General features: G+C 42.7%; 1 protein-coding gene across 2 annotated transcripts in view; it reads right to left on the bottom strand.

Annotated features, from left to right (window-relative positions):
- The window catches only part of MIA3 (MIA SH3 domain ER export factor 3), a 28,207-nt gene extending 17,154 nt beyond the window's left edge, over positions 1–11,053 (bottom strand). For both annotated transcript variants that reach the window (XM_069800072.1, XM_069800071.1), the window contains exons 1-4: positions 10,849–11,053; positions 9,963–10,096; positions 4,506–4,592; positions 551–3,500 (exon numbers count right to left, since the gene is read on the bottom strand). In XM_069800072.1, coding sequence (XP_069656173.1) covers positions 551–3,500; positions 4,506–4,592; positions 9,963–10,096; positions 10,849–10,996 — 3,319 coding nt within the window. In that variant the 5' untranslated portion in view covers positions 10,997–11,053. The remainder of the gene's footprint in view (positions 1–550; positions 3,501–4,505; positions 4,593–9,962; positions 10,097–10,848) is intronic.
- Between the last annotated feature and the right edge of the window lie 2,237 nt (positions 11,054–13,290).

A 13,290-nucleotide genomic window follows, 5' to 3' on the forward strand; every position in this document is an offset into this window, starting at 1 on the left:
AAGATTTGTTTGTTCAGTATTTCTACTTATGCACTCTTTTATGAATGTGGGCAAAAATATGATAATAGAGGCACCTGAGATTGTAGGTGCGTGGATTTAGTGCCTGAACTTTGCATTAATCACTGGATCTTTTATAATTAGGTGCTTGCTAGTTCAGAAAAAAAAAAACCCAGTGTGCTCTAAACCCTCCAGGAAATTCAGCACATTATTATATGCGAATCCCTATTTCTTGAGGAGGAGGTATAGACACGACCTGAGTGGCTCCTTCTAACCACATCTATGCATGGATCCCACTTATCTTGCACAGAACCTGGCCCGTAAGAACGGACATGCCGAGCTCTACATTTTCTATCGGGATTTGTCCCTGGGCCACCCATCACAATGCCAAAAATATGCATTAAAAATAAGCAAAATCCCAGCAGATTCCACAGGGCCTCTTTCAATTCTGCTCCCTCACCCTCTTCTTAAGGCTTCTTTGGGTTACACAGTGTTGTCTGGGATAGAGTTTTACTTCCATTTCATCTATTTATTAACTAGTTTAACAACCTACCTTGAACATGCAGCTGATCATCTTCATGCTCTGGAATAGATGCAAGTGGGACACTCTCACTAGCAGATGAATATTTACTCCTTAAAGAATATATTAGTTCTTGAATATCATCCATCAGTGCACTCTCCTCATCATACAAATCCATCTCTTTCACCACCTCCTCTTTATTTTCTGCCACTCTGGAATCCAGAACTTTTCCTACAACATCCATAATGCTCGATTCTGAAAATTCAAGTATCTGGTCCAAAGCTTTTTCTACATCTTCATTGTTAAGGCTTGCCTTCCGAGCAAGCTCCATCTCTACCTTCATGTCATGAAACATGGCTTCTATCCTAACCACGTGTTGAAGCCCAAGGTACTTTTGTAGGCGTATTACACGCTTTTCATCAAGAAAATCTCTCATTATTGTGAGCCGCTTCACAGACTCACTGAAGTCTGTTACAGTATCATTTGTGGCTGCTGAGCTGTCAGCAGGGCTGGGGAAATGCACAGATTGCTGGTGGTCATTTATTGTATGCTCTAAGTTTTGCACCTCTTTTGAGTCTCTCTGTGAAATGCCCTCTAGGAGATGATCTTTCCTTTGGTAAAAGTCATTGTTGTCTTCTGTGTCAGGAGATTGGAAACTATGTTCTTCCACAGCTGATGGTTCCTCAGCTTCAGAAGACTCCTCATCATCTTCCACAATATGTTCCATCTCATCCAATTTAACATCTTGGCTCACCGGTACGTCAACCTCCTTGTTCCCAGTCTCGCTTGCATCTTGCATGCCAACTGCTTTTTTAGCCTCCTTAGAAAATGAGTTTGTTTCCTCTCCTGTTTCAAAAGTAGGATTTGCGGTTCCTGAAACAGCTTCACTTAGTACTTCTAATTCAGGGTTTGTACTTTTGGCATTTAGTGTACCACCCTGTACAGTTACAGCCCTTGCTTTTGACAGCTTTGCACTGGCAGCATTCTCATCTTCCAGTAGCTCTTCCTCTACTTGTTTCAGGTCAGGGTCATCTTCAGCATCTGGCTCTTCAGATTGCAATTCTGGTCTTAGTGTTCTCTCTTCAGCTAAATTTGTGCCAAGATTTCTGTCTGAATCTGCATCCTCAGTACGAGCAGTTCCTTGCTGAGTAAGATTCTCTGTATTAGTATTCTGTGTAGTGCTTTTTGATTTTTCTTCAGGGGAACTTTTCTCAATGCTTTCTTCAAATACTGTCATCTTGCCAAGATTTCTTGAAAGCTCTTCTTTCATATCTGCCTCTGAATACTCATTCTCATTTTCCCATGGCATAGGTTGCTCGACAGCTCTTCTATGACTTGGGACTCCTTCCCCTGCAGGGGTTTCTTTCATGTATCTCCTTTTTATTTCAGGTTCTTTGTTAAGAGAGGTGTTTTTTTGATTTTCATGATCGGTCTCCCCTGTTTGTTTCAAATCTTCTTCGTGACTTAGAAGTTCATTCTCCACAGCAGGCATTCCATGCTCCAGTTTCTCTTTCAAGAGGTCAGTATCTTCTAAGTCACTTTGAGATGCTTTTTTTACCTCTTCCACTAGTTTGGCTGGAACATCAACAGAAGGCTTGTTCTCAGCTCTTCCTTTCTCCTTTGTTTTCTCCCATAACTTTTTGTGCTTTAAATCACTTTCCAAGACCTCTTCCAAGGTGTCATCCTCAAACTTTTTCTCATCTTTCTCTATTTGAGCAAGTGGCACTCTTTCTGGACTTTTGTGGATATCACCAACAGATGGTTTTAAAGCATCTTGCTTGCTTTTAACAAATGATTTGGACTCCAGATCATCTCCGGGACTAGGCAAAACATGAGGATCAGGCACAGCTGGACTCTTCAGCTCTTCGGTACGTGACCTAGTTCTATCAACCATGAGCTGCTCTTCAAACTGTTCAGTTTTGCTTGTTTTTTCTTTTGAACCCAGATCACCTGTACCTACAGGTTCCTTTCTAAGGAGTTCTTTGGAGAGATCCTCAGGTTGAGTTGTTGCTGGTGCTTCTCTTTTACTAATTAGCACCACTTCATCTTGTTTCTCTTTTGTTTGTTTAGATTTGTACCTGTCCACACTTATACTGTCACCCAACTTCTTGCTCTTACTGAAGGCATCTTTAAGAATTAATGCATCTGAATCAGGTTCTTCCTCATTGTCTCTTTGGTTATTTAGCTCTGTAGCACTCTTTGCATCTTCATCAGGTTTATGATTTTGTGACTTAATGCCATCATGTTCATCATCTTCTAAATCCATTGGGGACGTAATTTCTTCCTCTGCCATAAAAGACAGCAAAGGGATTTCCTCAGACTGATCTGCAAAGTCTGGCTCCTCCTCTGCATCATAAGCATTAATGCTCAAATCTTCATTAAAATCATCTTCCAGTGATGTAACAAGGCGAGTCACTTCATCGTCTGATACAACAGCATCAGCAGTTGAGCCAAGTTTTGTTTTCAAGTTCACAGAGAGCTCTCTGTTTAGAAGCGTATAGGCATTGTCTTCTTCATTCTCTTTGTCAAGTTGACTGGTTTCACCCTGAGGAATACTAGTGTTTTTGGTATTTTCACTTTCTAGCCCTTTTAGTTTCCCATGTAGCATTCCTTTCAAGTGCTCATGTGCAATTTGATCTCCCTGAGAGTTTTCTTCATCACTGTTGACACTGGAGTATTCCCCAGTATTTTCAGCTCCTTCTGTAAAAGAACTGTCTACTTCCTCTGTCATGGCAAAGGCTTTCTTGTCTTCTTCTGTGCTTAGCTCAAGATTGTCTGTCTCCAAAGCATCAAGAGACTTTACTGTATCAACCTGTTCAATCTCCTTATCTCTTCCAATTCCTTCAGCTGGTTTTGTCCCTGGATCACTTGATTCAGTTTCCTCTTCATTTGCTATCGTCTCTTGCAATGACTTCAAAAGCTCATCCACATTATAATTATCAAAATCATCCCTTCCACCATCAAAACAAACAAAGTCTGTTTTCTGAAATGAAAAACAGTATGTAGTCACAAATATTATTTTCTTTATTACAGTGATGAGACCAAATCCACTTGGTTGGTTAGAGAGAGACACAGCAGCAAAGTAAATTACATTAATCATGCAGAATTAACCCATTGAGTCCTTAGCCAAAACTCTCTTTGAAATCAGTGGAAGTTTTGCCTAAGGACTCTTAAAAACCTAAGTAAAAAGCTTATGTCTTAGCCATGTCAAAGACCTCCTGGTGAGGAACAAACTGGAAGTCAGCAATGGAGTTGACAGCATTATACTTTACTCATCACATATCCTCCATTAAGAACAAGTCTATTGCTGAATGCCAGTGAGGAGAAGAAAACAAATGTCACTAAGCTTGTTTGTCACAATCCTTTTTAGCGGGTCTCTCCTCAAATGACCAAGTCCTCCAAGCAAGAGCTGCCTGTCACACAATTTTTGAAAAATAAATTAAACAGCAGTGCAAGCCACTGAACATGACTTCATCAGGGTCTGAAGCTGCATCCACAAACAGGCCTTACTCACACAACTAGCTATTAGTGCGTGAAAGACGTTTACGTGTGTAAGGGTTGAAGGACCAACTCTAGAATCAAAGGGCTAAGTGTATCAGGGGTTTTTTTCTGATAGTACTTTAAACTTTGAAAGTTTAGGAAAAGAAACAATTCTGAATACATACCAAACAGCCTATATGCGAGCAAGCTAGCAGCATTTCTAGAGCTCAGACCAAACAGATTTTGTTAGAAGAAAACCAGAGTATTCCAGAAAAGAAAGATCAATGCCCACATTTTGGGCTGATGCTTACACACCCATCAACATAAATAGCTGCACAAACGTTCCACCCTGCAACACACATGTGCATCTCTGCACATATGTAGCTGCCTACTAACAAAAGGTAACTAAGGATCACTGATATTCCCATTCTCCTTCTCAGGGATTTTATTGAATGCCAAGGTAAGAACCAGTAAGAAGCCCAATTAAAAAATAACAAATAAGACTTACATCTGTTGGTAATTCTAGCTCCTCATTGGAATAATTATGATTTATTTCAAGTAAATCCTTTGGAAAATATCCAAAATCACTCCCAACCTGCCAGAAAACAAACACAAGCAAACAAAAAGCAGTAAAGCAGCTTTCAAAATTGTGTGACTTAAAATTCTTATTACAGACACTAGTAACAAACACATCAAACTCACTCTCAAGTATTTCTAAATGAAGTTTAACACAGTGAATAAAAGAAAAAGATTGGCAATACCTTGTTTATGCAAGAGTTTTCCTTGATGTTTTATACTTACATTTCACAACACCCTTGTGAAGTTGGTAAGTTTTACTGTTTATGTTTTAAATCCTGACTTACAACAAATTATTAGGAGAGCTGGAAGTGAAGCCCAAGCATTCTGGCTCACATGCTTTAATTGCTGTTGTGTGCTCTCACTAGCACCACATACACCTCAAGTATTTTCTCAAGTAGTAAGCAGAAGAGGATCTTTGACTAATAAGATTTACATCCATGCCCAGTATTGTAGCCTGAAATATGCTCACTTTGTACCTTGAGGAATGAAAAAATAAATTCTTAAAGCATATTTTAGGAAAGCGCAAAATTGTACCTGAGGTAATAATCTATTTTAAAACCCGTGTGGAAAGTATACCCCTCTGCAAATGCATTGTTGCTCTTCAGTGACTAATACAAGCAAAAATCAGTTGCAGATGGCTATTTCCAAGCAAGTCAATGTGCTAAGCCAAGGCAAACACTAGAAGACAAGAATCTCTTATCAGTCACCGGATAAGATCTACACAGTAATGCTCTCACTTGAGAGTTCTGACAACAGCTGTCAAGAAGCCAATATTAATAGCGTGCTATCACTACGCAGATTAGATAATCCAGGCAATTAGAGCCTGGTGGACACACCTCCTAGAAAGGTACTGAGTTCCTAGATGACCAAAATATCTGGGGAAAAAAAAAGTCTTGGTCATTTCCTCAATGTTTTGTTGCAGGAGGAAGACAACAACTGCCCATTTTCTTAAGAAGTTTGTTTAGGAAGAGCACTCAGTTAAAGATCAAATTAAAAAGGCAACCAGTTATGTCAAAACAATTAGGGATATATAGATATATGTATTGTTACACTGATATCACTGAAATAGGTTAAGCTGGGCTCAAGTTTTCTGGATTTACAATGGCATAAAAAAAAAAAAGACAATTGTATCCAGTAAATAATATGTACTAATACTTTCTGGGTTTGGGGTTTTTTTGTTGTTGTTATGCAAGCAAAGTACGCACTGATACATTATAGGGCTTCCTTTTTTAACTATTTCTCATTCAAATCTTACCTTCCATAGTCAATATCTCTGAAGTTAGTTACACATACATTAACAACAACAACAAAATCTATTACCTCCCTACCTTTTTTTAAACACATAGAGATACTCCCTTATAGAAAAGAAATAATGTATGCAGGTTTATTACTGAGAATTACTTGGAATGGGAAATTAAACTAGACAAATCAAATCAAAAGCTTGCCCTTGTGTGGTATACTACAGTTTTATTCTAAATTGGCCTCTTTCTCTCTACAAACTTCTATTCCAGTTTTAAATTATCTTTCTGAAAACAAAAGCCAAAGCTTCAAAGTAGCCTCCTTACAGACTAATCTCCGTGACTACCATTATAATTAGGCATCACAATTTGAAATTCATTTAGTGTAATCCAAGCTGCTGACCATACAAGTCCTCTGCAGTGACCCAGTTTGCCACTTATGTGGTTTATGAGCCATATGGGATCTGCATGCCCAAAATTTCAGCTGCTCCTCTCTCTACAAGTACTCTCTTGTAAGGGAAAAAATGCCTAATTGTGCAAATAAAGGAAACATTCTTCATTCTCTACAGACATTAGAGAGGAAAGGCATTATGAATGCCAAGCAAATAAGGGAGAAAAAAAGTGCATCCTTCTTTTCCACTCCCTTCCCAGCTAAAACACCATGGGTGGATGAAACACATAGCTGTGTGTACAGCACCTGTCCCCACCAGTGCCCACGTGTGACAGCCAGCTGTGGCAGATTCACCAACCACTACTGACCAAGAAGCCAGACCCTCACACCACCTACCTCAGTGACAAAAAACAGACAGCTGGGAAAGAAGACGTTCAAATATTTTTAATCTTAAAGACCACATCCCTAAAGCACAGGCATCACAGGTACCTAAAACTGCAGAACACTGGTCAAAGAAGAGTTGGTTTTGTCTGCCCTTACTGAATGCTGGCACTGTTAAGAAAACACAGAAACAATAGGAAAAAATTCCATGATCCTCTGGGTCCTCCAGACATACTCTGTCTTCTTGTCTTACCTTAAGTTTACCCCTCCTGTCTTCCTTTTTATTACCCTATAAGATTTGAAAACAAAAAAACAAACCAACCACCACCCAAAAAAATCACTATCGGCAGCCAAGTCCATTTCTTGTAATGTGAGGCCAGAAATAGTTCTCTCAACCTTGAATCAAAGGAATAAAGTTCAGCCCTTTGCCATAACATAAAATAACAACCTTCTGCAGCAAGAATTTAAAGTATCTTTGTTGAAATGTTTTGTTAAAAAGCAGCAGTTTTTACCTGGAATTATCTGAAGTAGTTTTGGAGTTCTGGACCCTGCTGAAGATGAGGGCAGAGTACAGCAGAAACGCATAGGAGAAAAGTCTACATAAACACAACCTGACGGTGTAAACGATGTGAGGTGGATGCTGAAGAGGAGACTAGTTTTAAAGCTGGACACAGTGCACTGGACAATGAGAGTAACAGGTGTGCTCCACCCTTTGGCTTTGGGAAAACAAAATCAAGCATTTTCCTGGAACTCACTTATTAATGAAATTCATAACATAAAATCACTACTAAATAATGGTCATAGAATATTGTCCAAGCATTTGTCTTTGCTTTATTAATGAGGTTTAGATAGCTTTGCTAAAAACTGCATTCCATATAGTGTATAATAGCTGGGTCCCAGAATTTTTTCACATGCAAATTACTCACTGAGCTCAATGGGAGTTCTGCAAGCAATAAAGTATACAAGACTGGGATCATAAAATAAAGGATCTATTTTGTCAAAATACAGCATGCTTGCTGGCACAGGGCAAAAAAAAAAAAAAAATCAACAATGGCTTGAAAAGGGCAGGGTGAATTAGAAAAGCAAAGGCAAATAAAGCCCAGACCCAACTGCTATAGATTTTTCAGCCTTGGTGAAAGGCTTCTCTCTTATCAGATCATCTCCCTTCAGGTCAGAAATACTATTGTATTTCTCATGGCTCCTCAAAATTGATTTCAGGATTAGAGCCTGTATTTACAACTTGTTTGAAATAAGCCCCAGGCTGCAGTAGTTGAAGCTTCTCATACACACACTCCCCTAACCTCTGCCCCCCTGATCTGAAGATCAGAATACCAGTTATCCCTTGATTTCATAGTTTCCATTATGCCCAATACTTTCCCCCAAAACTTTGGGGAATGGAAAAAGGCAGTAGGGTAGATGCATAGGATCAAATGATGCACACGAGCACACATAAAGTCACGTGACGAGATCCCAAAAAGACTGTGGTAGAAGGTAACATGCCTTCCATTGGAATTTGTTTGATCACAGACATCACTAGGTAGCCTGTTTTTAATTAGCAAGCAACAGCCTTCCCCTAGCTCCAAGACTGCACACAGCAGGCACGGCTGGTCTACATAAATCAAGTTGCCCCGCCAAATCTGGCATGGGAAATCAGTCACATTGCACGAGAGAGACCCCAGCGCTACCTGTAAGTCAGGGGCAGGGTCAGACGCACCAGTGCCCTACTCAACACGCAAGGGTAGGCACCTCTGACCCCGCTGCAGCGTTTGCACGCTGGTTGTTGCAGTATTACAGTTAATGCAGAAGCAGTCAATCAAACCAGGGAAAAGTGAAATAAGGGTTATAGCCACCAACTAAAAGGAATTAGTCTGTCATTGCTGCCCTAAAAGGAACACAGAAAATAGCGCAACACAATTAAAAAGTGACAACAAATAAAATGGAGCTCTGCAATTCTTTTAGATCTGCAAACTTCAGCTTTTACTTGTTAAACTTAAAGCAAACATCCTTTTAACTTGGAGACACACCTAACTGTTGCACGAGCTTCCTATCAGTGAATAGTTGAACTGAATATTAACTCAGCAATTACCTTAAACCTGCTGTCTGATCTTGCAGCCTGCATTACACCTTGTCAGAAGATGGAAAATTGGCCCCACGCTGCTACTCTGCGTCTCGAGAACTGGCAGCCCTGGAAACCTGTACCATCTAATTAACCAGATTATTTATAGTACAGTACGCGTCAGAAGGGAATTACCAGCATGATACAATTATAAACTCTTCTTTAACCACGTGCTGCAGTTTTCTGCTCTCTTCTGTATCATTCTAATTGGATTCAGCTCCTGCTGAGAGCTTGGCTGTCCACACCCCGCCTGAACAGGTTAGAGAAAGTGATACATCCTGATTTTCAGTAAACCACTAGTCCCACAGTCAACACCCAGGTGCAGCTTTGAGCAGCCTAGACCACTGTCACAGGCAATTGTCTATCCCTTGTAGAAGACCAGAGTAAGAAAGGAGGTTGAAGTAAATGATTTGGACACAAAACAGTACATAGGGGAAGCGGTCAACAGGGACGAGGTCTAAGCAACCTCCAGACTGCCAGCATTTTCAAGGGAAGTCCACAAAAATTGCTTTTCCTCCAGGGTATCTATGTTCTGCTTCTGTCAGGCAAATAAGGTGTTTATCATGAAAGCTGAGAGGAGTTCTCTATGAAATAACTGCAAGTACGGGGACACTCCTTTTCCATTAACCCTGTCTGGATTGCCTAAAGAAGACAACTCAGACAAGGCCACTACTCTGCAAGCTGCTACAATGTGTTACTGAAGCTGAGAGACAGACAGACCTTTTAAAAATCCAAGTTACCTTAATTCTCTTTAGTTTTACTACTTTTTTCCCTCCAATTCTGCATGCAGCTTAGATAAAAAAGCAAAAGACGGCAGCTGAATATTAGGAAGAGAAACGTGATTAAAACATGGACATGGAATGATTTTTAGCAGGATTGCAAAGAGCACAGGATGAGACCACGTCAGGGGTAAACACAAGCGCAGGCTTAAGCCTCCCTAGACAGGAAGGGAGGCTCAGCTTCCAGGCAGACTCCTGGGCCACCACATACAGTGCTGCAGTGAGAGGTTTTCCACACAAAGGCAGTTTTCTAACAGTTTTTAGCACACATTAGCATTGCCCATTTTTCACAGCACTTAATGGCCTAGGTTTGATCAAACCGCATGCCATTTCACAGTGGTCTCAAGACAAAATGGCATTCGTTATGTTATTTAACTATGCTCAAAACCTTAAGTGTTCTACAAAGCAAAAGGAAGGAAAAAAGATTACCAACAGAAAGCACCAAGAAGAGCAAACAGAACAAACGTTTTACAGTACTTACGCTTCCAGCCCAAAGCTCGGTTGATTTTCCTATTAGTTTGTAATATACATACACCGCTTCTCCCTTCTTAAAATTTACAAAGCGACAATCTGGACCTTTAAAATCCTGCATTGCCTTCCCTCGGCACATTAACACTGTCCAAAGAAAACAAAAAGAAGAGTATTACTTTAAAAACAATAATAATAAAACAGTTTCATGAAAGAGGTCTTTGCTAACTGGCAGAAAACAAGACCTCCCTGCACACAGCGGTTTCCTATTTTCCAGATTGGGCCAAGAGATAAGAACTTAACTGGAAGTATAGCTAAAATAAGAGATAATTTTTTAAAAAACGCAAGCTCACCGGTCAAGACAAATGTTTGACAAAGTACTCGAGGATTACATTTCAGAAGTACGCTATGAAGCCAATTATTACATTAGACGGGCTGAAGGATGACATCTGTGTCCTAGTGAATCAGCCCTGAAATTATTCAACCCATAAACAACACCCAGAGAGCGGGTTTATTACAAGAGGGTTTTGCGGGGGGGGCAAAAAACCAAAACCAAAAACAAACAAAAAACCAACAAACCAAGCAACCAGCCCAAGGAGCCGTGGGGATCTGAAAACTTGGCCGGCAGGAGAGGAAGGACGCGCGTCGGCGCCGCGTTTCCATTTTCCCGATCCTCCCCGATTTCCCTGCCGAAGGCGGGGCGGGGGCTTTGGGAAATGCCCCCCTGAGGCAGGCGACGTTTGCATCTCTCCCCGCAGCAACTTCCCCGGGGGCGGGGAGCTGCCTCCCGGCCGCGCCGAGCTCCGGGCACCGGGCAGGGCACCTCCCGCACCCCTCCGGGCGCTGCGGGGCGGGGGTCCCCCGCCATCCACCCCCACCATCCCGCCGCCCCCACTCACTGCTGCACTCGGGGTCGGCGCAGCGCTTGCGCTCGGCGAAGCGGCGGCCCAGGTCGGTCCCGGCGGCGCAGAGGAGGGAGGGCGGCGGGGGCAGGAGCAGCAGGAGGGCGAAGAGCAGCCGGGGGTCCGGCGGCGGGGCTGCGGCCATGTTGGCGGGCGCCGGCGGCGGGGAGGGAGCAGACACGTCAGCAGCGCCGGCGGGAGGGCGATGTGGCGGCGGAGGAGGGACCGGCCCGGCCCGGCCCGGCCCCGCCGCCACGGCGGGAGGAGGAGAGCAGCGCCCGGATCCTCCCTCCCGGCGGCATCCCGATCCCGGGCCCGCCTCCGCGGAGACGGGACCCCCCCCACCGCGGCCGCCGGGCAAGAGTCCGGCTCGTCTTCAGGCTCCCTCCTAGCAGGGGGCTCTCCCCGCCCCGGAGGGGTGAGAGGGAAGGTCCTGCCCCTTGTTTGTGCTTATTAATGGCGGTTTTCTCTAGCAGAGGACCGCTGAAGCAACAAGAACAGCCCGCAGCGGCCTGACCACGGTGCAGAAAAGGTGTGACTGCCCCCCTGCACCCCCCACCCAAGGGTAAGGATGCAGCAGATCCAAACGTGCACCTCGCTGCTCTCCCTCCTGCCCCACCAAGAAGTTCACATCTCCGCTCGAGAGGAGCAAGCATGTCGTTTTCCCCGGTGACGTCCCGAAAGTTTGAGGTTAAACCTGCGGTTGAACCTGCAACAACTTGCAGAGAGAGCGCTGGGGTCTGGCTCACTCACCCGTAGTCCCGCTGAGGAAAGCGTAGGCAAATGAAGGGTTGCACACCTAACTGCTGGAAACGCAGGCTCCCCAACCCGCCTGTTCTTGCCCTTGGGTAGCTTCAGCTTGCACTTGCTGCTACATTTTAACTATGAACGTTTGCAAACCACAAGATGTGCTACTTAAAAGCGTGCCTGCGCTTAACGATTACCTCTTTTTCACATCCATTAGACATACATTGCTTTAGAGAGCTAAAATGGCAGAAGTCACAATGGTCACGTACAGGACAAAAATGAACAAAACTTCTTCTCCCTCCTCTTTTTCAGGCCCATGCTATTTTTTCAGCACAGCCCCTGACTGGACGAAGAGAATGAAAGATGCAGCCAAGAAAGGATAAGTAACACAAGAGAGTCTTCTTGCTGGTTTATCAAATGGGCAAATTTTTTGCTCCCCTTTCGAAAGGGCAAATTCTGAAGCTGCTCCCAAAATGGGCACTTGGCAGAACTGATGGTCAAGGTGAAGGAGTCTGCTTTTTTGTGCACATCAAAGGACAACTCTGGACAGCTGAGGGTTTTTTTTAAGGGCCCTTTTGAATGATGTATCACAAGAATTAGCAATCACCACTGCTAATTGCATTAGAGGCACTGCTTGTGTTCTTATATCCTCATGATTATTGATTTTTGCTGTGCATACTCTCATTTCCACAGCTCCATCGTACAGGGCCTGAGATCCAAGCTTATTTACTGCCACATAATCTCTGAAAACCATGTAAGCATTTCCTTTTCAGCCCCCATCTAGAGCAGTTTAATATTTTAATCACATTATGAAAAAGCATCAAGGCAGAAACAGGTATATTCCTTAGTGCTGCAATGAACAACTTCGGTACCTCTTTGCCAAATGTACCTTGGACATCCGGCCACTTCTTACAGCCCGGTCCATCCCAACATTAAGCAAACATCCACACGCTACAGGAATGCAAGAATTCATTCACCCAGTGCCCACACATACTCTCCAGGCCCAGTGCAGTATCGTGACTACAGCACATACCATTGCTGACAGCCCCCCTGCAATTTTGTTGACATTTCTGTATTTCACATCCTATAAAATGAGGCGATACCTATTTGCCATTGCTGATATTGGCTGATAAAAAGCTCTGAGAAAGCCTAACTCATAAAATTTAGAGGTGGATTTTATCACAATTTACAATATGGAAGTAAATCTATTCAACTCGCGTTTTATGATGACTGTATGAATGAAAGACAAGTCATTTTTCCCTTGACATTTAGCATTTCTTGTGGCTTAAAGCCCAGTGTGATCTTTAGGTCCAACTGCTTCTGAAGACAGAGCTGTTTGGTAATTCCTGTCAGTATGAGGTTATCAAGCTTATCTTTATTAAAAGACCAAGATAAAAGGTAACACTGTCTGTGGTCATAAAGACAAGGGCAAGAAAGGGAGATGTGAAAAGAAACAAGATCGCATACTTCTTGCCTAAGTCATTGCTTTTATTGTGCAATAACAAGTAGCTCACAGTCAATACGTATACACGAGTTTACCACTGCAACCATCCAGCATCCCCTACAATTTCAAGTATTTCATAGTAATAATGCACCCACCTATTAACATACCCAGCTTTCCCCAATGTGTGACATAAAAGAGAAATACTTCACTTAGTTCAATTTAGATATTGCAGACAAAATTTCCTTCAG

This window comes from Haliaeetus albicilla, chromosome 13 (genome assembly GCF_947461875.1).
Source record: "Haliaeetus albicilla chromosome 13, bHalAlb1.1, whole genome shotgun sequence".
NCBI lineage: Eukaryota > Metazoa > Chordata > Aves > Accipitriformes > Accipitridae > Haliaeetus > Haliaeetus albicilla.